Genomic DNA, 25,392 nt, shown 5'->3' on the forward strand with positions numbered 1-25,392 from the left:
GTGATGCACACGTGGTGACGGACATTTTATAGAGCACGTTTCTATCCAGGTACCTGGCTGAGAGTTACCTATGCATTGTCCCCTTTGATATTTACACGGATCCATGAGGTAGACTGTTATTACTCCCATTGGAGTAGTAGCAACGCAAGCAGCTTTGGCTGTGCTAAGTCATGTGGCTGGTGAGTACAGAGCCAAGACTTGCACCTTCATCTCCCTCACTCTAAAGTCTAGGCTTTTAACTGCTGTCCTAAACTACCACCCCTGAGAGCAGAGCATCTTAAAGCTGGAGGGGGCTTCAGGGGAGGTTTAAAAGCATTTTCAACATCCCTGTCCCTCTGCCATCCAATTAAATCTCTGGCTGGGGCCTGGCCTAAGATATTGTAAGTTCTGCAAGTAATTCTGAGGGCAGCTTGGGTTGAGAACCAGTAAAATCCAGCACCTTTATTTACAAATGATGTAACTGCGGCTCAGTGGGGGGTTCTCCCAAGTTTATGCTTCTATTGAGAAACAGAGCTGGAGCTAGGTCTTGGATTTCAGAGCTGTTCAAGTCCATAGAGACCCGATGTGGCCACACACATTGCAGGGAGGTGCTGCTTCAAAGCTGTTAGGTGGGGTTGATTCCAGGCAAGAAGCCAGACTCACCCATGCTTCTCCCTCAAACCACAGGAGGCTCATTTCTCCATACTCAGCCCTCAAATGCCAATTTGAACATTAGGAAATTGAATGGCCCTTTTAGGGATGATATTTGGAAGTTTAAAGTCCTGTGAGGCAGCCCTCTGCTAGCACGGGGAGCAGACCACCCACCCCCCGACCTCTGCTGCCAGGTCCCTCTCAGGCATTCCCAGATGCTCCTGACCTCACCTGTGGCCACAAGTTGCCCCCTTCAGGTGTGTGTCTCTCTCCTCTCAGGCCACATGGCCAGCTCCACATGGCAAATCTGTGGCCAAAGGTTACAGAGGTTGGACTTGGGTCCCAAGAAGCTAGTTCCCAGAGACAATGGTAGAGAGGGGGTGTGGTCTGAGCCAGCCTGTCCCCCCGGAAGGTCGGGGATTTGGGAGGGCAGTGAAAGTGGCAGAATGGTCAAGATATTCCTCCTTCTTTTCTGGGGAGCCACGAGCCAGCGTTAGTTCCCCTCAGGAGGGAGGTGACATTTGGAGGTGCACCCTAGGACCTAAGAGATAGAAGAAACTGGGGCCCCTGACCCAGAAGCCTGACCTCTGGGGAGGGGATCCCCTTCCTTCGGTGAAGGGGAAGTTGTGTCATCCTGTCATCATGTTCAATCTTTTTTGTTTAAACTTGTCAGCACTCCGTGATGTTTTTCTGGTCACCTCCCCTGTCTTCCCACCCCTTGTAGGTTGCTCACGTCCTCACTCAGAGCAGCTTTCTGTTGGTATGAGGGGGAAACCCTGCTGGTAGGTATGTGCTGGAGTCTCTGAGAAGGGGCATCTGGAGGCCAGCACCGTCTCCATCCATCTCCATCTCCAACACAAAAGAGGTTGTCTACATGGACAACAAACAGGAAGGCACCGAATGGTGTCTGTTCTGGATGTTTCTATAGCATCAGTGTCTCCCCAGGAGTCTCCAGTCGACATTTGTGCTCCAAAAACACCCTTTTTCAGTTACTGGGTCTTGATTAGGTTTGGGAAACATAAAATTCAGAGTCTGGTGGACTCTGGTCAAGGATTACCAAGGGTGGAGGCAGGGAGTTTAGGCCATCTTAGGCCCAAAGTAATGGTTAAGAACTTAAGTGCCAAGCAAACTGGTCTGGGTTCAAATGACCACGTATTAGCTGGGACCAAGTTCTTCAAAGTGTGCCTCATTTTCCTAATCTGCAAAGGAAGGATAATTAAGCATCTACTGCACAGAGATGTAGTGAGTATTAAATGAGGTAATATGTATAAAGGTCTTAGAACAGTGCCTGGCACACTGCGAGCTCTCCAGAGAATGTTAGCTGTGCTTAGTTTAGGCTGACTGCCTGATTTCTCCCAGACCTCAGACCCAGGCTGATGTGCACCACTGTCAGTTGGATGGACATTCAGGATGGGAAGGGGAGGGTCGGGGGAGACAGACTCTATGGAATAGAGTCATCCCATGATGGCAGCCCAGGCTCCCGTTGTCTTTCTCCTGGCCCCCACCCGAGGCTGGGCTCCCGCCTGAGCTCATAAAGCCCCACCTTCTCTCTCTGGTGCTCGGAGAGGTGCACAAAGAGTGACCGCTTGTCTGGGCAGCCGAGCGGTTGTGCAGAAGGGGAGACACGCCAGCTTTAGTCACGTGACAAATCCCCAGAACCCTTCCTGGAGCCCACCCAGTCCCACAGACAAGGACTCAGCCATGACTCACTGGATCTGGGTGATGCCCAAGCCTTAGTCACCCAGCGCCCCTTCCTCCAACACCTGGGATTTGGCATCCACAGCCTGGACCAGGTTCTCTTATCCTAACTTCTCAACCTCTCTCCTCCTTTCCACCCTCCTTCCCTCCTTTCTTTTCTCCCTATCTCTTGATCTCTCGTTGATCAGATCTTGGCTGATTTCCCTGGCAACATGGATGGTTTGAGCCTGAGAGATGGGAAATGGAGATGGTAGCTTCTCAGGCCACCCCCCCCCCCGCCCCCGTCAGAGATATTGTGAGGGACAACGTACAAGCAGGCAGAGAGGGAGACTGCCTGCACTGACATGGTGCATTTCTGTAATCTGGGGGTAGGTGTCTCCAAAGAGACCTTCCCCACCCCGCCCTCTGCAGCTGACTGATGCAGGAATTTCCACTATTAGTCATCCATCCTGGTGAGCAAAAGCCCAGACTGTCCCCTTTGAGAATGCAACTGTACCTACAGGGCATGAGGAACTCTTTAAATTATATCAATGATTTCCACAGTGTGTGAATCCATTCATTCCACAAGTATTGAGCACCTCCTATGAGCCGGACACTATTTCTAGGTACTCGGAAAATAGTAGTGAACAAAATGGACAAAAATCTCTGCCTTCTTGGGCATTACATTCCAGTGGGGGGAGAGAAAATAAACATGATAAATAGATAGATTGTATAGTTGGTTAGAAATTGGGAAGTATTGCAAAACAAAACAACTCATCCATAATGTAGGGTAGGTGGGGTTGGGAATGCTAGGGGTAGGGGACAGGGAGGGGCAGGGAAGTTTGTTGTCATTTTAAATAAGGTGGTCAGAGTGGGCCTCCTTGAGAGGGTAGCATTTGAAAAAAGAGTTCAAAGAGGTAAGAGAAGTAGGCTTGCCAATGTGGGGGAAGAGCGTTCCAGGCAGAGAGAGCAGCTGGGGCAAAAGGCTTAACTCAGAAGCAACCTGGTAATTTGGAGGCAGAACAAGGAGGCCATGTGGCTGGAGGGAGAGGATTTGGGGGGGAGAGTAGTGGTAGAGGTGAAGAAACGGGCAGTGTCAGATCACATGGGGCCTCAAGACTCTGACTGAAATGGGAGCTGGTGCAGGGTTCTGAGCAGGGGAGTGACAAGACCTGGTTGTGTGACTAGATAGTTAGGAGTTAGGGGGCTGTTGCAGAAGCCTGGGGTAGACGGGCTCAGGCCAGGAGGATGGAAGTGGATTCAGGTTGCCTTTGGAAAGGGGAGCTAACAGAATTGCCAGATGGATTGATGTAAGTACGAGAGAAACTAGGGTCAAGGAGGGCCACATTCCTGAGCACCACTTTCCTTGTTCTAACAAGCCAAGGCTCGGAGAGAAATGAGAGTGCAGAGCTCTGGAGCAGGATGGCGGGCAGTGGGAGAGGAAGGGGGCACGCAGGGGATGGTGTTGGAGCAATGCTCCCATCTTGCCTTTAGCCCTGGCCAGGTCCTACTCTAGCTCTGTCTCTAGATTAGGCTTCTTGTCTCTGAAGTTCAAACCCTGTGCCTGGGGCCCTGCAGTCCTGGGGGGACTAGATTCCCACTGGGGAGTGCTAAGTGTCCTGAGGAGTGGGCTGGCTGGGCCCTCCCTGAGGTCTGCAGAAACAAAGTCCTGGACTTGGCCGGGAACGCGGGGGTGGGGTGACGAGCCCACACAGAGCAATTGCCTTTCCCTCTGCGAAGCCAAACTGCTCTGGGACCTGCCCCAGCCTGTGAAGTCTGAGATAGCTATTTACCTGGGCTCCTGGCCTCATAATGGGAGAGGAGGAGGGGGGTTTAAAGGGCCCAGCCTCCCATCGCACTCCTGCCCCACCTGTCTGAGGATATGGCATCGCAACGGCTGCTGCTTCTACTGAGTTAACTATTCATGAGTTCTTTGTCACATCCTCTTCCTGGTGGTGGGCAGAGGATGGACAGCCCCATGAGGGGCAAGCTTCCTGGAAGCCTTGCGTTCAGGGAGTTGGAGAGTTGGAGAGAAAGAGAATAGATGGGTGGGCTCAAAGCTCGAGGGTGTGAGCAGTAACCTTCCCCTGTGGGGGACTGGAGGGGTGTGTGTCTGTGTTCTTACTGCAGAAGCAGGGCCCAGGAGGGCCAGCTACTGATCCTGGCTCATTAAGCCACATTTCACTGGAATGTTTACAAGGGTCAAGACACGAACATTTAATGGAATGTCCGTTTGCATCCAAACAACTTATTGCCCATTTGCTAATTATAGTATTTTTCCTGCCCATCTAAACTTCTTGGGCTACATTAGAATCTGAGGGTTAGAAATGCCCAGGTTACCGTTTAATCCACAAAATCCTACGTTTCCCCCTTAAGCGTTCTCAAACCAGTTTCTTGGACTTAACCCTTCAATTGTAGAGAATTTCCTGCTGAGGAGACACTGACAGACTGGACTGGCTCGTTAAGAGTCTCCTTTAAATGGAAACTTTGAGGCAATAATGTCCAAACAAGGCCAGTGTAGGCTCTCTGGGGCCAAGATCTGAACTGGGTGACCTTCCAGATGTCTCTAAAAGCCCTCTGACCCTAACCTGGGGGGAAGACTGTCCTCCAAGACCAACCCCTTGATATGGGCCATTTACAGAAGCTCTCAGCCCAAAGCCGTAAGCCAGGAGCACGCCCAGGGTCCTACAAAGGAAGCTGTGTTCTCAGGCCTGGCAGGAGGTCAGGGGAAGTTGGTCCAATTATACCTCAGCCTTCCTTTCCATCCCTTAGGAGGGTCAGGTCTGTTTTCTGGCCCTCCAGGCAGGCATTCTTGCCCAGGGTGGGAGGGGCTAGGAGAGCAGCCCTTCCTGAGCTGAGAGCCATGACTCACAGGTAGTTACCTGTCCTTGGGCTCCCTGCCAAGGCTGCGAGGGAGCCTGAAGGGAGATATTTAGAGTTCATTCCTGTTTATTCCTCTTAAGCTTTTCTTGGGTGAGTTGGGCTTTGACCCCTTCCTGATGAACCATAGCATTTTAATCCCCCAAGAAGCAGGGATTTTCCATTTTTTTGTTTTCCCTTGGGAGGGGTCTGGTGCTTTCCAGGGTCCTGGATGTTTGCATCTTCTTCCCTTCCAGCTCAGTGACCGGTCTGGGGCTATAACACCTTATATAGAAGCCCTGATCGTTGTGTTCTCTGCTTGGTCTTCTGTCCAGGGTGGTCCAGGACACCAGAGGAGGCTGACCTCTACGGGCCTTGGGAAAGTACCAAGTGCAGTGCCTGTCACAAATGCCAGTGTCCTTCCCCCACCCCCCACCCCTCTGCCAGGAATCCTGGTCTCCAAAGATCACTAACATTCCCCCCACAAGGCACCCACAGGCAGGCGGGTGCTGCCGAGCTTGCTGTTAGGCCTCTGGGACCGACCCACCTGCCCAGTCCTGTCTGGGGGTGAGGGTGAGGGTGCATGACTACAGATGGGCGTGCCAGCTGCCGGATTCCTGAGTCCCGCCCTGCAGTTGGTGACGCCCAGCCAGGACGTCTCCAGAGGTGAGGCCGGTTGTTTAAAACCTAGGAGCCAGGAGAGGGGACTCCCACATTCAAGGCGCGCTCTCAGAGAGGCGATCTGGAGAAAGAACCGCGGCAGCACGGAGTGAGGTACGTTACCTGCCTTCACCTGCCTGGTGGGGGCCGGATGCGGGACAAGGGTTGTGTATCTGGGTGTCTGGGGCCTGGTTGCAGGGCCTGATTCATTCCTCTTCCTGGGAACTCAGCTGAGCCAGCTAAGACCCAAAGGCTAGGTTTAATGTCTGCCACTGTTTGGATTTCTTTTTCACAACTGATAAGCATCTCAGTGACTTAGAAGAAAGCAGGTTCAGAGCTGGGGCTGAACACAAAGAGACAAGGAGAGGGTGGGCTGGCCCCACTAGAGCTCTTCTAAGGTCTGCCCAGAATGCCTAGTTCTGGGTGTGGGTGTGGTTCCAGCCCCTGGATGGGAGAGCAGAGATAGCGCTGGAGGAAGCCAGAAGATGGGTCTCCCTCTTAGGCCCCAATTGGCTGTGTGACCTCAGGCCACCTGTCTCTTCCCTGGGCCCCTGACTCCTCTGGTAAGGGATTGGAAGGAAAGACTTTGAAGTGTTAGGATATAGGATTTAAAGATGTAGGAGTGTCCCTGGTCCCCCCTTGCCCCTGCCTTTCCAACCCCCCATCCTTCCATCCCAGCCAGAGGAGTTTTGGGGCGTCATTGGAGCAGAGTGAGCATCTGATCCAAGGTAGAGGTGGGCACTGCATGAACAGGGTGGGGCATTTGCCTCTAGGACCCTTTGAGTATCCACCCCTAGCCTCCTTCAGAATCCTTGTTCTGTGGCCTCCCAACCCCCATGTCTCCTGTACAGCCCCAGCCCATCACTGGAGACATTTTGGGTTGCTTCCAGTTCAGATGAAATCCTCACTCACTTTTTTTTTTTTAAATTTTCTTTTTTAAAGTTTTTATTAGAGTATAGTTGCTTTATAATGTTGTGTTAGTTTCTACTGTAGAGCAAAGTGAATCAGCTATCCGTATACATATATCACCTCATTTTTGGATTTCCTTCCCATTTAGGTCACCACAGAGCACTGAGTAGAGTTCCCTGTGCTATTAGTTATCTATTTTATACATAGTCTCAATAGTGTATATATGTGTATATATGTCAATCCCAATCTCCCAGTTCATCCCACCGCACCCCTTTCCCCTTGGTATCCATACGTTTGTTCTCTACATCTGTGTCTCTATTTCTGCTTTGTAAATAAATCGTCTATACCAGTGTTTTCAGATTGCACATATATGCATTAATACGTGATATTTGTTTTTCTCTTTCTGACTTACTTCACTCTGTATGACAGTCTCTAGGTCCAACCACGTCTCTACAAATGACCCAATTTTGTTCCTTTTTATGGCTGAGTAATATTCCATTGTGTATATGTGCCACATCTTCTTTATCCATTCCTCTGCTTACTCAATTTTAAAGACTGCTAGGCCTGCCTTTCCATCATTTCCATCATGCTCAGCCCAGAGATGTGGCCACCACAGCCTCACTCTTGGGGTGGCTCTGTGTGGTACCAAAGACCATGCCAATAGCAGGAGAGGGCTCAGCTCCAGGTCCTCAGCCTCTTTGACCCACTCATCGTTGCGCCTGTAGGTGGGCCAGGCCCTGAGAAAGGACACTTCTCTTTCCTGGGGAGGCATCAAGGCCCCGGACTTCTCCTGCAAAGGGTCCAGCTCTTTCCTGCTCCCCACGTTGTCCTTCTGACCATGTGGGGTAGGGCAGTGTCAATCCTCCTCCTCTCTATTTCAGAGGGGGAAGCTGGAGTCAGGGAGGGGGTGGCGTTATCCCAGGGCACCCTGGGAGTCACATGCCAGCTGGGACGGGGGCCAGGTCTCTGGCATTTTCCAAGTTTTTGGCTACAGATGCACCTGCTGCTCAGAAGTGTCCTAGGTCAAGACCCTAGGTAAAGGCTTCTGAGAAAACATGAGTCCAGAAACAGAAAAGGGCTGGTGCACCCTAGGGATGTGCATGGTTTCACCCAGGCTCCTTTGCTCTGTTCCAGGTGAGGTCCTGGGTGGGGATCATCCCATTGACTGAAGATGAGGCCGCTCCTTCTCCTGTATTTTGGTAAGTATCCCTTCCCATCCTTCCGGGTGCTTTCATATACCAGGGAGGGGACAGCCATGGGTAGGAGGACGGTCTACCACAGTGTGAGCATCACCGGTCACCCTGGGGCCTTTGGGTTTGGGACACTTGTCTACCGGGATGTCCATGAGGTTTCTCTGTCCTGGGGGCCTTTGAAGAAGATGATTTGAGAGGCTCCCAAATGTCTTCTTGCTACCTGAGGGTGGTTTGTGTCTCCCCCAGTGCCCTGCATGGTTTATTTCCCATCCTGTCACTCTCAAGCTGGTCCCAGAGCCATCATGGCTTGAGTTCTTGATGCTCAGTGAATTGCAGCTGGGTACTCCCAAAGCATGGCAGGGTCACCTTTACAGATAAAGGAGCAGACAGAACGCAGGTATCTCCCAGTGCTCCACAAACAGCCAGCAGCCAGCGCTACTCTGGGCTGTTGACAGAGGCCACGCTGCAGGTGAGAAGAGTTGTGGGCCATATCCTGGTGGCTGAGCGTGTGACTGCAGCTCTGTTCTAGAAAGCCACATGTGGATGCTACATTTCAGGATCATCCGGGCTTTTTAGTTGTCAGTGTTTCTCCTTTCTATTTAGATTGGGGGCTACAGGCTATAAAGTCAGCTTTTTTAGCAAACAGCATCAGGATTGCGATTATTCCCACAACCAGCAGGTAGGAGCATGAAGAAGGTGGAGAAGAGGGTCTATTCTTGCCGATCGACGTCGACTTCCCGGAGGCACACTGGGGTGGCCGGCTAGACCCTCTTCTCTCTAGGCTGCACCCCTGTACCCCCTGTGATTTCAGTCTTGCCCAGCGTCCTGTGTGCCCAGCAAGCCTGCTCCCGTGGGGCCTGCTATCCACCCGTTGGGGACCTGCTCATTGGGAGGACCCGGTTTCTCCGAGCTTCATCTACCTGTGGCCTGGCCAAGCCTGAGACCTACTGCACCCAGTATGGAGAGGTAGGCTCTTCCTCCATGGCTTCCGGGGGCTGGAAGAAGGCGAGCTGGGGCGGGGGTGGGGAAGCCTGCCATCTGTTCACTGAATACTTAGAGTGGACTTGCTATCAGCTTAGATCCACGCGCTGTGGGGAGTTCAAGAAAAGCGTTAAGACCGGATCTCTGCCTCTAAGAAATTTTCACCTTTGTTGGGCAAGAGAAAATGTACTCAGAACTAGCGGAATAGCTCCTTTCTCTCTTTTGCTTGATAAAGCTGGAGTTTTTCTCAGCCCTTGGGCCTGGGCAGGACAGTTTTCCAAGTCTCGGGAATAAGCAATCAGATAGATGGGGATCCTTTAGGTGCGTGGAGTGTAAGGCGCCATCTTTGGTGGACAGCGTCAAGGCTGGTGGAGCACAGAGGCTGGGATGTGTGCAAGGCTTGTGTTCTTGCTGAAGGGGGAACCGAGCTGTGCCATGGCCCCTCCCTTGCTGCCATCTCTTTGGCTAGTGTTGGGGAAAGGGTGTGGCTGGAGCTACCGAATGATTATAGGCTGGAGTTTATCCTTCTATGTTTTGCAGTCATCACGTATGACTTACCTCTCAGCCTCTGCATGTTTGGTCCACATGTTTCACCAATCCGGGAGAAGTGGGAGACTTTTTTTTGTAGAATTTTTTTTAATTAAAAAAATTTTTTTTGAAGTATAGTTGACTTACAATGTTGTATTAGTTTCATGTGTATAGCAAAGTGATTGAGTTATATTCTTTTTAAGATTCTTTTCCATTATAGGTTATTATAAGACATTGAACATAGTTCCCTGTGTTATACAGTAGGTCCTTGTTGGTTATCTGTTTTATATATAGCAGTGTGTATCTGTTAATCCCAACCTCCTAATTTATCCCTCCCCGCCCTGCGCTGGGGAAATATTCAAATTAAAGGGCACAGATCAGTGAGACAAACAAGGAAGTGACTTGAGGCTAGCAAGGAGATTCAGTGGCTCAGCTGATAGGAAACGAGTTGAGCAAATCCAGGCACTGGAACTCTTTGACCTACGTCAATTATTATCACCCGTTTAGGCAACTGATTTTTTTCAAAGATCCATTGTGATTCTTCTTCTACTTTGCCTCTGGACCTTTCTGGTAGGAACTTTGATTTTCTTTTCTTTTCCCTTCAACAACGTTGGGGTCTTTCCTTGCTCCTTGTGTTTACCAAGGTGGAAATCACTCAGTGTTTTCTTGTTTCCCAGCTGCCTGTCTCATTTGGCCATTTTTCTGCCCTCAAAACACAGGTTTGGACAAAGGGAAGAGTGAGGGAATGGTTTTCCCTTGAGCCTCTGCTTCTCTTGGGGTAAAAAGACAGAGAGAGAAAGGGAGTGAGAGAGATTAATGGCCATGAAGGAGGCTTGGGTTGTCTGTGGTTTCCTCCTTCTGGGTCCTTGTCCTCAGGACCATGGAGATGGTATCTGATCCCATCTCTGGCCTCACTGTCCTTCCAGTCCCCAGTGTCCTTTTGGTCACTTTTTAATCGTAGGTGGTACTGCATAGTGGCTTTGGAGGTGCTGAGCAGAGATGGCTGTGGTTTCTGCATCTCACCCACTTGGATGTGGGAAAGCCCATTTGACAGTGTTGGGTAAGATGGCCAGCATCAGGCGAGTCCTCCCTGTGAGCCCAGATTACTCCACAAGCATCAGGAGACCTGGCAGTATTGAATTTCTAGGCAACAGAATGGTTTTAGTTGCTGCCTTCCCACACATCCTCCAATCTTGTGCCACTGAGCCATGTCTAAAATTTTCAGGGAGTCCTCTGCTGATTCCCTTCCTTGGGCTGATCCGTCTTCTGGGATGGGAAGCAAGGAGAGATCATACACATCCCCTGTGTTGGGATGTTCCTCGGCCACAGCCCTGTCTGGACAGCCTCTTTCCCTCTAGGCTGGGCTTTTGGCTTCATCCTGACCTGCCCTCTGCCTCTCTCAAATGCCCCAGGGAGCCAACTGCTTCCCTTGCTCTTAAGCAGCCCCTTGAGAAAAAAATGGGTGCTTGCAAAAGAGAAGTCTAGACTTTTGAAACCATGGGGATGGATAAATCTCAGCTATTTTGGTGCTGTGAAAGTTGAGAAGCATTGGTTCTTTTCTTCCTTTTTCTATGAGGGGGAATAAATCCATGTAACCTCTTGGAAGAGTGGAGGATAGGGCATCTTGAGTGCAGTGTGTAGCCCCAGGTCTGCCACTAACTTGTGGTGCGATCTTGGGCAAAATATCACCCCTCTCTAAGTTTTGCTTTCCTCTTCCATGAATGAGTGTTAGAGAAATGGTCTTTAGGGTCGCTCTTTGCTCCAATTTTCTTTGGGAATGAGCTGCCTGCTGAGACCCAACTTCTCTCCCCCACCTGTCTCCTCTCTGCCTTTTCTGATTTCTCTTTCCTTCTCCCTTCCCTACCTAACCACCTAGAGGCCACTGGTTGCCAGCAGTGAAGACACATGCTAAAGGCACAGATACCCCTCTGTACAGGTGTACCCTGAACCCTCACTTGGTGCAGGGGCAGCTGTGTGATGAAAATTAGGAATCCAGATTTAACTCTGATGAGTTCCAATTTCAATTTTTAAGTTTATTTTATTATTAAATGATATTATAGTAACTATAACTTATTAAGCACATATTATATGTCTCAGGCACTATACTAAGAGTTTTATATAAATTATCTCAATTAATTTCCACAATACTCCATCAGGTGGCTCTTATTATCCCTGTGAGCTATTGGGAAAGTTTGGGTGTGTGCTGGGACCCCCAAACTTCTGATGGAAACACATAGGTATTGAGTTTTCTCAGTAGTTAGAGATGGGGGCGCAGTGGCCAGCCTCAGCTGGAAGGGAAGGTGGCATGGTGCAGAGCTGCATTCCTAGGGCCTGCCCCTTCAGTCCCCCTGCATCCCTGTCTACCAGCTCCCACCTCCACATACATACCTTCCTTAAGTCATAGCCTCTGGTTACTGCCTCTGTTCTATTTTCATGCAGGGGTGACATGGTGAGCCCTGAGCCCAGTAAAAATCACCCAGCACCTGTTGCCTGCCTGCCTACTGGTATGGCATGAATGTAAGTGCATTAGGGATTTATGACTCTTGGACATTTTAGCATTGCTCGCTGCCCCCTGCCAACCCCGAAGAAACTCAGGAGCAGTGGGGACTCCTTCCTGTTCCAAAATTGTCTCTCCCAGCTCCTGATCTCAGAGTGTGGCTCCTTTCTCGTGGGTCAATCTTAGTCTGTTAGTATGTCACCTCTTCTGCCTAATTTTGTCTCACTGGCTCAATCCTATTGGCCTTGAGGGCCGGCTTCTGTGGGTTTTGGGTCCATATTGCAGCCTTGACAATGGACATACGACGCGGCCAGCTTTGCCTTGTGTGCCCACCCCAACCCAGCTTTGCCCTTCTGGGCCTACCTGCCTTGACTACCCGTTAACTGTCCAGGCTTGAACCCAGGCTGGACTTTATCAAAATGGCCCGAGGCTGCAGTCCCACCCTGTCCCCTGGCTCTCTCTCTTCCAGCTCCTAGGTAACCTCTGAGTAAACTCACTGCACCGTTTTTCCCTAAAACCCAAGGCATGAATGAAAATGTCTGTGATGTCTCCCTACCCTCATTCTCGTCTGTGCTTCCTCTGAGCCTTAGTTCTTCATTTGAAAAATAGGAATAATGACAGCACCCACTTCAAACAGTTGTTGTGAGGACTGTATAAAGGAAGAAGCCAAGTGACCACTGGGCTGGTGTCTGGAAGATGCTAAATGTCCCATCCCCCTCTCCCCACCTCCCGGGGACCTGTGTCCGCATGCAGGGGCCTCCGCATCTGTGAATCATGCTCCTGAGCTCTTCTTCCTGGATCAGGACACACACTCGCATACTTACTGATTTTTTGTTTTTGTTTTTTGTGGTACGCGGGCCTCTCACTGCTGTGGCCTCTCCTGTTGCGGAGCACAGGCTCCGACGCGCAGGCTCAGCGGCCATGGCTCACGGGCCCAGCCGCTCCGCGGCATGTGGGATCTTCCCGGACCGGGGCACGAACCTGTGTCCCCTGCATCGCCAGGCGGACTCTCAACCACTGCGCCACCAGGGAAGCCCTCGCATACTTATTGAAATCAAACTGCCCTTGGGCCAGCCCACTTTCTGCTTCCAAGGTGACCGCTGCCCATCTGATTTGCGGTGGGCTGCTGGGAAATCTGGAAGTGGTCGTGGTTAATGAAGTCACCCGACTGGGGGTAAAGACTCTCTAGGTCTGGTCCTGGCTCTGACACTTAAAATAGGAACGTGACCTCAAGAAGGTCATGGTTTCTGTCTAGACCACCATTTCCCCATTCATGAAATGAAGGAGTTGGGTTAGTCAGCCTTTGTTTGTTCAGCTCTAACATCTCTGCCAACTTCTGGCTGGGCTGTATGTGACCCTGAGGGTTGGCCATTGTCTCTGTCAGGTGGGTGCTGGCAGAGGCTGAGCCATGACCTTCAGTCATCTCTGGGCTGGTGCACGCTCCCTGGGAACCAGTGGGTTTCGCCGGGAAGTTTTCCAGCCCTGATTTCTGCTCCTGACAATGTCTTCTCCAATGTTGTGTCTGTTCCCTTAAATGCTTTATTTATCTCCCACTCCCTCCCTTTCTGGGGAAAAACTTAATTACCCAGCTGCCTTCATAACAGTCTTACACAGTGCATTCCTCAGGTTAATTAGCTGTGTAAACCAAACAGCTGTCATTTTTATCTCTTGGAAACAAGCTAAGGAGCAGTAGCCAGTTGACGTCCCCCCCTCCACACACACACATGCACACACACACACACACACACACACAGAGACATGCACAGAAGCACACTCACACCCACAGGCACACACCCTGACAACCACTGCCTTTCTGTGTTTGAAAGTCATCTGTTTTCTTGACGTTTAGCATGGCTAATGTGTAGGCAGAGGATGTGACGATGTGAGGATGTGTTTATATCCATCCTGAGGTCTTTGTCCTCCGCTCACAGAGGACTTTGAGCCTGTCTCTGACCAGAATATCTGCCCTCCTATTTCCCAGAAGTTCTTAGCATGTATGAAACTTTCAAAGCTCTTACCATTGGGGATTTATTCTTTTGGATGAAGCATCGTTGAGCTCTTTGTTTAAAATGCAGACACCCTTGGGGAAGGCATCTTGTTAATCTATCATCATTTATATTTCAGGAAGGGTTTGCTTATCAGAAAATTAGCTGTGGCTTTTGCAAAGGGCCCTAAGAGAATAAGACCCAGAATGAGTAAGTTTTGAGGGGATAGAAGAAAAGGGACACTTAGAGAAAGAGTTGGATCAGAGGGAAGCAAAACTTGGGCTGTGAAATGTGAGATTTTTGGGTCCTGGTTGTTATGGGTTTGGGGATTGTGGCTTGTGGGGTTAAAAGAGGGAAGAGAGTGGAAAAGTGAGATGGAAACCTGCACACAAATGTGAGTGGTCTCATGACTTTGCTGGCCTGGCTTCTCACCCCCTTGCTCCTTGGGTCAATTTCCTAGAAGCTCTCTGGGTAGTGTCTTGCAGACCTACCTTGCTTCTTTGCTCTCAGGGGCTATAGGAATCATTGTCACTGGTAGAGCTTTCAGAGGTCCAGGAATGCAAACCATCTCTCTGCAATCAGGTCTAGGGGGATAATTCTGTTTCTGTACAAGTCTGGGCTGAGGTTGAGGCTGCCCTTACTAGGGGAGAAGAGAGGGAACATCCTGAAAACCAACTCTAGTCCCTGCAATTTCCCATGGTTGCCACGTGACCTCTGTGTCTCTTGAAGCAGAATACGATGAGAAGGTTTGGAGGAAGAGAGCCTGGGAGAGGAATCCCTCCTTCTTCTCTTCCTAGCCCTGTGGATTTGGACACATTTCTCAGCCTCTCTAAGACTGCTTTCCTAATCTATCAGATGAGGATACCCACCATTTAATATAATACACCTACCTCAGAGATTTTAGAAGCGTAAAATGAGATAATGTATGTATAGTGCTCAGGACAGAGCCTGGTGCAGCGTAATTTTGGGGTGTGTGGTGTTCATCATCTCTGTCATCACCTTTAGAATTGAGCTATCTAAATTTAGTTTAGATGGAGATGAGGGCTCTGTTGAGTTAAGGCTTTGGTCAAGATGTTACTTCAGGACAGTGCCTCCTAGCACTGGGGACCTCCTCCCACCTGGCACCATAACAGGTCTCGATTTTTAAAATTCGCTGGCAATATCCACTGACATAGAAATGGTAAGGCTTGTGGATCGTAGTGGGGTCTAATGGAGGCCTTGCTGACCAAGGTCTGAGGGTCCCCTCTTCCCCTGCCCACTTTGCTGGGAAGAGTGTTTCTCTAGTACAGTGTTGGGCCAATGTCTTATTTTTCTCTTGCTTCTTTTGCATTCTTGTTTGGAGTGTGTTTAACCTCTGAGCAGATAAGCTGGAGTGGGGGAGAATTGTAATAGCATGTTAAAGCAAGAGGGAACTTCGTTATCTCATCCCCCCCCTGCATTTTACCAATGAGGAAGGTGAAGCGGAGGGAATGCCCTTCTTGTAGGCAGCTGCATTTTTTTTTTTTTGGCGCTGGCTTTCTTTTGGTCCGGGCTGGCAGCCATGACCCTGACTACAGCTCCTTAGATAGACACAGGCAGTCTCTGACTTGCCTGTGGGAAGGAGTTGGACCACGTATAACCAGAGCCTGTTTTCCTATTTTCCCCCAGAATTAGCTCCATGTTCTGCAAAAGCACAGAGCTTTGATTTGCATTGCTTTCCTTTTTCCACCCTCTCCATTGTGATTAGGGCTCCCACTGGCTCTTGCTCTCTCCTTTGCCCCCGCCATAGCTCTCTGGGAGGGTTTGTCTTCCGGCCAGACGGCTGAGCTTCTAGAAAGCTCCAGGATAAGGGAAAAGGCCCAGTCTTTCCAGACTGAGGGGAACAGGAGCCAAACTGGCTGGAAGCCTGACAGGCTGAATTGATAACAATGCTGTGTCTCTGAAGTAGCACAGCCAGGGGGATGCTGGCCAAGTGACCCCAGAGAAAGAAGCAGCTGCAGCTGGGAGAGACAGAGGAATGTAACACATATGAAAGGAGGAGCCTCATGTTGAGAACCACACACACACACACACACACACACACACACACACACTCTTATACACATACTACCTATAGACATACAAGAATAAAAAGGAAGGGAAACTGAGGCCCAGAGAAGAGAGGGAAGAAATTGGCAGCTTGCCTTCATGTGGGCTTCTCCCATAAGCCACCCTATTTCAGGCCTCCATCCCTCTAGCTGGTTGACATGCAGAGCTCCTTAAAATACCTGTCCCAAGCCTTATGGCTTAGCCTGTTTCTGAGGGTTGAGATAATCCCTCCTTTAGCTATGTTACTGTGATAAGCGGCACGTAGATGTTAAGCTCATGAGGCCATCTGATCCCTCCATCATTGTCTGAGCACGTGGAAGGCAGGTGGAGAAGGCGTGGGATACCCCAGACTGGCTGTGAAGACAAGGTGCAGGCAGGGTAACAAGCCCACGCTGAGTACCCTGGGCCTTTTTAGTTTGTTTTGCTTTACAATAATGCCTGAATATAAAAGTTAATATATATCCAAGGCATCAAAGTTTAAAATTATTAAAAAAAGAACAAAGAAAAAAAGTTACCCATAATGCCATTTCCCAGAGATATTAGGTTAAAACTGTATGCAGTTGCCATTTTTGTTGGTCAAGATGGCTGAATGTCAGCCATTTCATTTGGTTCAACCTAATATATTGGTGTATTTCCTTCCACATATTTTCTATTCCTTCAAGAATATATATTTGTGATCATGACATGTATACAAGCTTATGCCCAACTTTTTTTCAGAGAACATGATATTTTTTTTTCATAAAACATTATAATGTAAACATTTCCCCCATGCAATGAAAAGCTTTCTCTCAACAGTCTTTTTAATGGTACGTAATATTGCACCATTTGGGAATATCAACGGCATTTCCCCAGTCCCATGTTGAGCTGTTCTAGCTCCTGTGTCCCATGGCCCAAGGGAAGAAACTGGGCCTCGTTTCTGGCATTCTTTTGGCCAGGGAACAGGCTGGGATCAGTTCCCAACAGAGCAGGGGGGTCTCTGGTGAGAGGTCGCCGGAAGGCAGCTGGCCCTCATCTCTCTGCAGGACGTGCTGAGTGCAGATGGAGGATGGGCAGTGGAAAAGTTTGCCTCTGAGAGGCTGGCCAGAATGGGAGAAGGGCATGCTTGCTGCCAGGGACCAAAATAGGATGCTAGAGGAGACTCAGATTCCAGCAAGAGGTGTCTTTTGCCCAGACAGGATTATTTTAAGTGCTCAGGTATTTATTTTAGCCACTGACACATCTGCAGTCTCCGAGTTAACTGAACTAGGTTAGCCTGACAAGCCAGCTTTCTTCCCAGAGTGCTTTCTCTGTCTGAGGCTCTGCCATGGTCAGCCTCAGGGTCAGACCAAGCCCTTTGGGTGAGACAGAAATTGTCACCCTTTACCGTGTTTCCCACAATGTCTGTGCATCCAGGTGGTTTCCTAGTGGAAATGAGAGGATGACAGAGAAGGAGGGAGGGAGAGAGAAAGAGAAGAGCAAGGAAGGGGTGGGGATGGGAGGGGAGGAAGAGAAGAAGAGAAAGATGTAAGGAGGGATCCTGTCTGGTGCTGGCGCTGGCTATCAATCAACAGGAAAGTCACATAGCCTCTTGGAACCTCAGCTTTCTCACATGTGAAATGGGAATAATATTACCACGTACGGTGGTTGTGAGGCTTAAATAGGTTATTGCACTGAAACCCCTGATACAGTACCTGGCACACGGTAAGTGCGCCAATCACTTAATACTGATGTTTGTCACCTCCTCACTCCCTCGCCCCTCCTTTTAAACTCCCAGGAAGGGAGAGTCTAGTAATAATGTAAATGAAAATGCCAACTTTTACTGAGCATTTACTATTCATTCAAAAAGTATTTATAGAGGGCCTACTAAGTGCTGGGCACTTTGCTAAGCACTGGGATACAGCATAAAGGAAAGTAAGTTCTGCCCTCTTGGAGTCTACATTCTAACAGGGGGAGGCAGACCATAAACAAACACCGTGAGCAAATAAATTGACAGTAAAAGAACAATACGCCAAGTGGGGATAGTACTATGGAGAAAAATGTGGCAGGGCAAGGGATGGACAGTGGGTGCTGTTTTATATAAGGCATATGTGCCAGCCATTATAAGAACATTGAACATCCCCCCAATATTGTTTTTTTATATTTCATAATCATTTTTAATTCTTTTTCACATTATTTTCCATTATAGTTTATTACAAGAGATTGACTATAGTTCCCTGTGCTGTACAGCAGGACCTTGTTTACCTAGTTTACATAGAGTAGTTTGTATCTGCTAATCCCAAACTCCTAATTTATCCCTTCCCCTCCTTCCCCTCTGGTAACCATAAATCTGTTTTCTATGTCTGAGTCTGTTTCTGTTTCGTAAGTAAGTTCATTTGTATCATACCAAAAATTATTGTTTAATAAAGCACTTTGGGACATGACAAGGACACCTCCAAGTACCAGGAAGGGTGACAATCCTCTTGTTTTGCAGATTGGAGGTGGGAGCTGGAAAGTGGGGTGGGAAGCAGAGGCTCACAGAGCCAGGACTCCTGACTCCCCTCCTGCATCCTCCACTGTTCCAGGGTTTGCCAACAGCTCAGGGGGAAGAGTGGTGTCGGGTGAGGAGTTTCTATAACTCAAGGCACAGACTCAGCCTGTTAACTCAATCCCTCTGGGACTGAGCTGTCAGCTTCACCAGTTCGGCAGACATCACTCGTTCTGAACATTGGCTTCCTTAGCTTAGTGCCTTCCCTGGACAGGGCAGAGGTTCAGGGGCTAGAAGGCCTCAGAGAAGGCTGCCTGAGCTTTCCCCTGGTTCTGGTGGGTGGAGGCTTAGGGGAACACAGAGGCAGGAGGTGTGGGGAGGTACACTGGTCCTTACCCAAAGGAACTCACAGGTCAGGGAGGTTCTCGTCCAAGCCTTGCTTTTACATGTGGGTCAATTGGGAGCCCTCTGAACAGTATTCTTTCTCCTGGGCACAAGGTTTGGGACCATGGTTACTCAGGGAAAATAGGTTTGATGTGTGTTGCATGAGGGACCTGGGGTAAGGTCATGGTGTCTCTGTGAGGTGTGCACGTGTGCGCACGTGCACACACATTTGCGCACGTATGTACAAACTGAAAGAACAAGGGCCATGTTCTCTGGCTGTATTCTTCTTCTTGGTCATCTCTGCCCTGCTCTGGAGCCCATGGGGTTCAGTTTTTTCCCTTGTTCTTTTTTTCTGTCCCCTCTTCCTAATCCTTAGAAACTTGACTTTCCCCAGGTTGCCAGAATTAAGTGAGATGAGCTATAAAACTCTCTAGCCTACACATAGCACATAGCAGATGTTAAATTAATGTGAGCTTCTCTTTCTTTCTTCTTTTTGCTCTTAGCACCCTTTTCAAATTTCTCTTTGGGGCAATGTCACATACGAAAATTATTTTTTCTCTACCATCGCATACCACTTTCCCAATTACAACCTCTATTTACTATTTACTTAGCTATGTGTTGGGGGGGACCCAAAGGACGTAAATGAAAAGATGAACAGTAGTCTTGTTTTGAGAGGTTGATCCTTCCAAGTGTATTAATGAAATCAATGGATCCCCAAGGGTAGCATTTCCATGGAGAGAATGTTCTGGGCTCTCAGGATACAAGGGGGGAATTCTCACTGGCCCTACCTCTTAGTCTCTGGCATCTCTTTGTCCCACAGTGGCAGATGAAATGCTGCAAGTGTGACTCCAGGTTGCCTCACAATTACAACAGTCACCGAGTGGAGAATGTGGTCTCGTCCTCGGGCCCCATGCGCTGGTGGCAGTCACAGAATGGTAAGGACCTGCCACAGCCTCCAGGGGCCCAAACATGTGGAGGCTCCCACAGGATGGGGAGGGTGCGCAGGAGCCCTTTGGGGTTCCCGGGGCTTTCTTATTGTAGTGGGACGTGGGTGGTTGACAAGCAGAACCTTCTCTCTTTGTATTTGAGGTCTTTCAGATGCTGTAGGTAGAAGAATTTATTGGAGGTTAATGAAAGGGTCAGAAGAGAGAGAAATGCCTTAATTTCATTCTACTTAGTCACAGTGGGCTTGCTGATGGAACTGAGCTTTGCAAACAGATTTGTGTTGAACAGAGGAGTTGAAACTCTTTAAGGTTTTAAGGGCATCAAGTGATGGTGGGAAGGAAATTTGGCCAAGAAGAGATAGGATCTAGAATAGGTGATAGTAAGTAGAAACATACTGGTACCCCTCTTCTCGGAGAGGGAAATTGGAAAATCAAGATTAGAGAGTTTCTGATTTCCTAGAGCCTGGGAAGGTAGAAATCCTCTGCTCTAAAGTTTCTACGTTTTGTCTTTCCAGATGTGAGCCCTGTCTCTCTGCAGCTGGACCTAGACAGGAAATTCCAGCTTCACGACATCATGATGGATTTTAAGGTGTGCTTCCTGGGCATGGCAGTGGTTAGGAGAGGGGGACTCTGGGCTGTGTAGGCATGGACTCATGGGGAGCACAGGGTCCTTGTCTCCTCAGGCGGGAGGTGATGGTACCACATGCTGGGTGGGCCTCCCTTCCCCAGGCTGAGGTGACACTTACCCTGAGCCTGTTTCATGGTGACAGCAGAGGTACCCCTTCTGGGAGAACAGTGACGCCTCCACCTTCCCCGTCTTGGCTGTGTAGTGCTTATATATCCTCTCCCTCTTTGCATCCCCCACCCTTAGCCCATCTAATTTTTTCAGCTCTGTCAAGACCAATTGTACAAAGCCTGGCCACGTATTATACAGTTGTGTTTTCTTGGTATACTCTGTTTTAATAACTTTGCTGATGAGATTGAGTTTAACAGACAGCCAAGAACTGGCCCATCCTCATATAAGATGTGCTTTTGGAGCAATCTGCTCATTCAGTGCTATTACTTTTCAGATTCTGCTTTTAGACTAGCCTTTGGAGATGTGCCTTTTGGAGGGAACATTTTCATTCATTACTGACAGGACTTTTTTTTTTTTTTCCTTTTCCTTTTCCTAATATCCTATGTGACTGAGGAAGTTGCTCTAAGAACATTGCCTCAAGAATAGGTCAAAAGTATTTTGAGACATTCTAGTGCCATTTGAACAAATGCTCAGTCTCTAACAGTGACAACTTCTAAGGGAAATATTCATTTGGATGGATACTGGTAGTCTCATTGCTTTGTCATCACTCACCCATTCATTTATTTGTCCATTCTTGCTACACACATATTGAACACTGATTATATGCTGTTATAAAAGATGTCTAAAACTAGATCACGATCCTCTAGTTGCTTTGGTATATGTAGGGAAGATAAAGAACCAGTAGCAAGACAGTGGGATGTGTGCTCTGATGTTGGTAAGAAGAGGTGCTAGAGAGCCCAGGAGGGGGCCTCCAGCTTGATCTGTCTTTGGGGGAGTGGATCAGAGAATACACCCAGGGGAAGATGACACTTCCTAGGCCAGTAATATCCAGGTGAAGGGTAAGTTCATTCCAGGCAAAGAGAACAGCAAAGTGCAAAGGCCAGGAGGCAAGAGGCAAGAAGGTATATAATTGGGGGAAGGGGACAAAGGAACGCACGTAGGGTCTGGTGGGGCAAATATGTATATGGTAGTGAGAGGTAGGGATGTGGAAGGCTACAAACTGATGAGAGATGAGTTTACAGATGTAAATGGGGAGGGAGGAAAGTAGGTGAAAGATTCATCTATTCATTCAACAGATGTACTAACTGCCTACTATGTGCTAGATGCTGGGGGTACACTGTGAACAAGATAGACAAGGTGGGGGAATTCCCTGGTGGTCCAGTGGTTAGGACTCTGTGCTTCCGCTGCACCACTGCAGAGGGCACCTGTTCAATCTCTGGTTGGGGAACTAAGATCCCGCAAGCCGTGCAGTGTGGCCAAGAAAAAAAAAACAGATAGACAAGGGGGTCTATGGTTTACTGTAGTGGTTCTCAAGCAGGGGATATTTTGCAGTTTATAGAAAAAATTTTGGTTGTCACAGCTGTCAGTATGCTATTGACATTTAGTGAGAAGAGGTCAGGGATGCCGCGTAGCATCCTAAAATGACGAGCACTGACCCCATGGCAAGGAATTATTCACCTCCAAATATTAACAGTGTCAAGTTTGGGAAACCCTGGTCTGGTAGGAGGAAAATAAAAAGCAGGAAACCGACAAATAAATAATTGGAAATTGTGTGACATTTACAAAGGAAACAAATGAGATCCTGGAATAGGAAATGATGGGATGGGGTGGGCAGAGTGTGGGCAGAAGAATGCACGTTAGATAGGTATAAAATGATCTCTGTGAGGAAGTGACGTTTAAGCTGAGAAGAAAAGATGTGGAGGAACCCACGAGGGGGAGGAGTATTCCAAGCAGAAGAAACAACATGAACAAAGGCTCTGGAGAGGGAATGTGACTGAGGGTTTGAGGAGATGGAGGTGCACAGTGACATGAGACGGGGTGAGGGAGCAGGGCCCAAGAGCATGGCCTCTTCAGCCATGGTCAGGAGTTCAGATTTATTCAAGAACAGTGGGCAGAAATTTTGTATCCTTCAACCTTACCAAATTCATTGATTAGTTCTAGTAGTTTTATGGTGGCAACTTTAAGATTATCTACGTATAGTATCATGTCATCTGCAAACAATGACAGTTTTACTTCTTCTTTTCCAATTTGCATTCCTTTATTTCTTTTTCTTCTCTGATTGTTGTGGCTAAGACTTCCAAAACTATGTTGAATAAGAGTTGTGAGAGTTGACATCCTTGTCTTGTTCCTGATCTTAGAGGAAATGCTTTCAGCTTGTCACCATTGAGTATGATGCTTGCAGTGGGTTTGTCATATATGGCCTTTATTATGTTGAGGCAGGTTCCCTCTGTGCCTATTTTCTGTAGAGTGTTTATCATAAATGGGTGTTGAATTTTGTCAAAAGCTTTTTCTACATCTATTGAGGAAATACTCCCATTTACCATTGCAACAAAAGGAATAAAATACCTAGGAATAAACCTGCCTAAGGAGGTGAAAGACTTGTGCTCAGAAACCTATAAAACACTGATGAAAGAAATCGAAGATGACACAAACAGATGGAGAAATAAACCATGTTCTTGGATTGGAAGAATCAGTATTGTGAAAATGACTGTACTACCCAAAGCAATCTACAGATTCAATGCAATTCCTATCAAACTACCAATAGCATTTTTCACAGAATTAGAACAAAAAGTCTTACAGTTCGTATGGAAACACAAAAGACCCTTAATAGTCAAAACAATCTTGAGAAAGAAAAACGGAGTTGGAGGAATCAGGCTCCCCAACTTCAAACTATACCACAAAGCTACAGTAATCAAGATAGTATGGTACAAAAACAGAAAAAGCTACAGTAATCAAGACAGTATGTTACAAAAACAGAAATATAGATCAATGGTACAGGATGGAATGCCCAGAGATAAACCCACGTACATATAGTCACCTAATTTACAACAAAGGAGGCAAGAACATACAATACAGAAAAGACAGCCTCTTCAATAAGTGGTGCTGGGAAAACTGGACAGCTACATGTAAAAGAATGAAATTAGAACACTACCTAACACCATACACAAAAACAAACTCCAAATGGATTAAAGACCTAAATGTAAGACCAGACACTATATAACTCTTAGAGGAAAACATAGGAAAAACACTCTGACATAAACTACAGCAAGATCCTTTTTGACCCACCTCCTAGAGTAATGGAAATAAAAACAAAAATAAATAAATAGGACTTAATTAAACTTAAAAGCTTTTGCACAGCAAAGGAGACCATAAACAGGACAAAAAGACAACCCTCAAAATGGGAGAAAATATTTGCAAATGAAACAACAGGCAAAGGATTAATCTCCAAAATATATAAACAGCTCATGGTGCTCAATATCAAAAAATAAACAATCTAATTAAAAAATTGGTGGAAGGCCTAAAAAGACATTTTTCCAAAGAAGATATACAGATTGCCAACAAACACATGAAAGGATGCTCAACATCACTAATCATTAGAGAAATGCAAATCAAAACTACAATGAGGTATCACCTCACGCTGGTCAGAAAGGCCATTATCAAAAAATCTAGAAACAATAAATGCTGCAAAGGGTGTAGTGAAAAGGGAACCCTCCTGCACTGTTGGTGGGAATGTAAATTGATACAGCCACTATGGAAAAACAGTATGGAGGTTCCTTAGAAAACTAAAAATAGAACTACCATATGATCCAGCAATCCCACTACTGGGCATATACCCTGAGAAAACCATAATTCCAAAAGAGACATGTACCACAATGTTCATAGCAGCACTATTTACAATTGCCAGGACATGGAAGCAACCTAAGTGTCCATCGACAGATGAATGGATAAAGAAGATGTGATGCATATATACAATGGAATATTACTTGGCCATAAAAAGAAATGAAACTGAGTTATTTGTAGTGAGATGGATGGACCTGGAGAGTGTCATACAGAGTGAAGTAAATCAGAAAGAGAAAAAAAAATACTGTATGCTAACGCATATATATGGAACCTAATAAAACAGTACTGATGAACCTAGTTGCAGGGCAGAAATAATGATGTAGACATAGAGAATGGACTTGAGGACACAGGGTGGGAGGGGGAAGGAAGCTGGGGTGAAGTGAGAGTAGCATCGACATATATACACTACTGAATGTAAAACAGCTCGTGGGAAGCAGCAGCATAGCACAGGGAGATCAGCTTGGTGCTTTGTGGTGACCTAGAGGGGTAGGTTAGGGAGGATGGGAGGGAGGTTCAAGAGGGAGGGGATATGGGGACATATGTATATATATGGCTGATTCACCTTGGTGTACAATAGAAACTAACACAGTATTGTGAAGCAATTATACTCCAGTAAAGATCTATTAAAAAAAAAAATAGTGGGCAGAGGACTTGAATAGGTAATTTTCTAAAGAAGACATACAAAGGGCCAACAGGTACATGGACAGATGCTCAACATCATTAACCATCAGGGAAATGCAAGTCAAAACCACAATGAGATGTCATTTCACACCTGTCAGAATAGCCATCATCAAAAAGATAAGGAATTCCCTGGTAGCCTAGTGGTTAGGCTTCTGGGCTTTCACTGCCGTGGCCTGGTTTCAGTCCCTGGTTGGGGAACATCCTGCAAGTCCCATGGTGCGGCCAAAGAAAAAAAGATGAGATAAGTGTTGGTGAAGGTGTGGAGAAAAGAGAATACTTGTGCACCATTAGAGGGAATGTAAATTGGTGCAGCCACTACGGAAACCAGTATGAAGTTTCCTCAGAAAGTTAAAAAAATAAATCTACCATATGATCCAGCAATCCTACTTCTGGGTATATATTGGAAGGAAATGGAATCACTTTTTCAAAGAGATATCTGTAACTCCCGTGTTCATTGCAATGTTATTCACAATAGCCAAGATATGAAAACAATGTAAGTGTCAGTCAGTGGATGAATGGATAAAGAAGATGTCACAC

General features: G+C 47.6%; 1 protein-coding gene across 8 annotated transcripts in view; it reads left to right on the forward strand.

The window, feature by feature from the left end:
• Window positions 1–25,392, forward strand: part of LAMB3 (laminin subunit beta 3) — a 67,886-nt gene that overhangs the window by 21,557 nt on the left and 20,937 nt on the right. For 6 of the 8 annotated variants that reach the window (XM_067729095.1, XM_067729102.1, XM_067729100.1 and 3 more), the window contains 5 exons: window positions 5,502–5,940; window positions 7,870–7,934; window positions 8,740–8,894; window positions 19,634–19,748; window positions 20,273–20,346. In XM_067729095.1, coding sequence (XP_067585196.1) covers window positions 7,907–7,934; window positions 8,740–8,894; window positions 19,634–19,748; window positions 20,273–20,346 — 372 coding nt within the window. In that variant the 5' untranslated portion in view covers window positions 5,502–5,940; window positions 7,870–7,906. The remainder of the gene's footprint in view (window positions 1–5,501; window positions 5,941–7,869; window positions 7,935–8,739; window positions 8,895–19,633; window positions 19,749–20,272; window positions 20,347–25,392) is intronic. The other 2 variants (XM_067729096.1, XM_067729099.1) reach the window with 2 other exon arrangements.

The sequence above is a fragment of the Pseudorca crassidens genome, chromosome 2 (genome assembly GCF_039906515.1).
Source record: "Pseudorca crassidens isolate mPseCra1 chromosome 2, mPseCra1.hap1, whole genome shotgun sequence".
NCBI lineage: Eukaryota > Metazoa > Chordata > Mammalia > Artiodactyla > Delphinidae > Pseudorca > Pseudorca crassidens.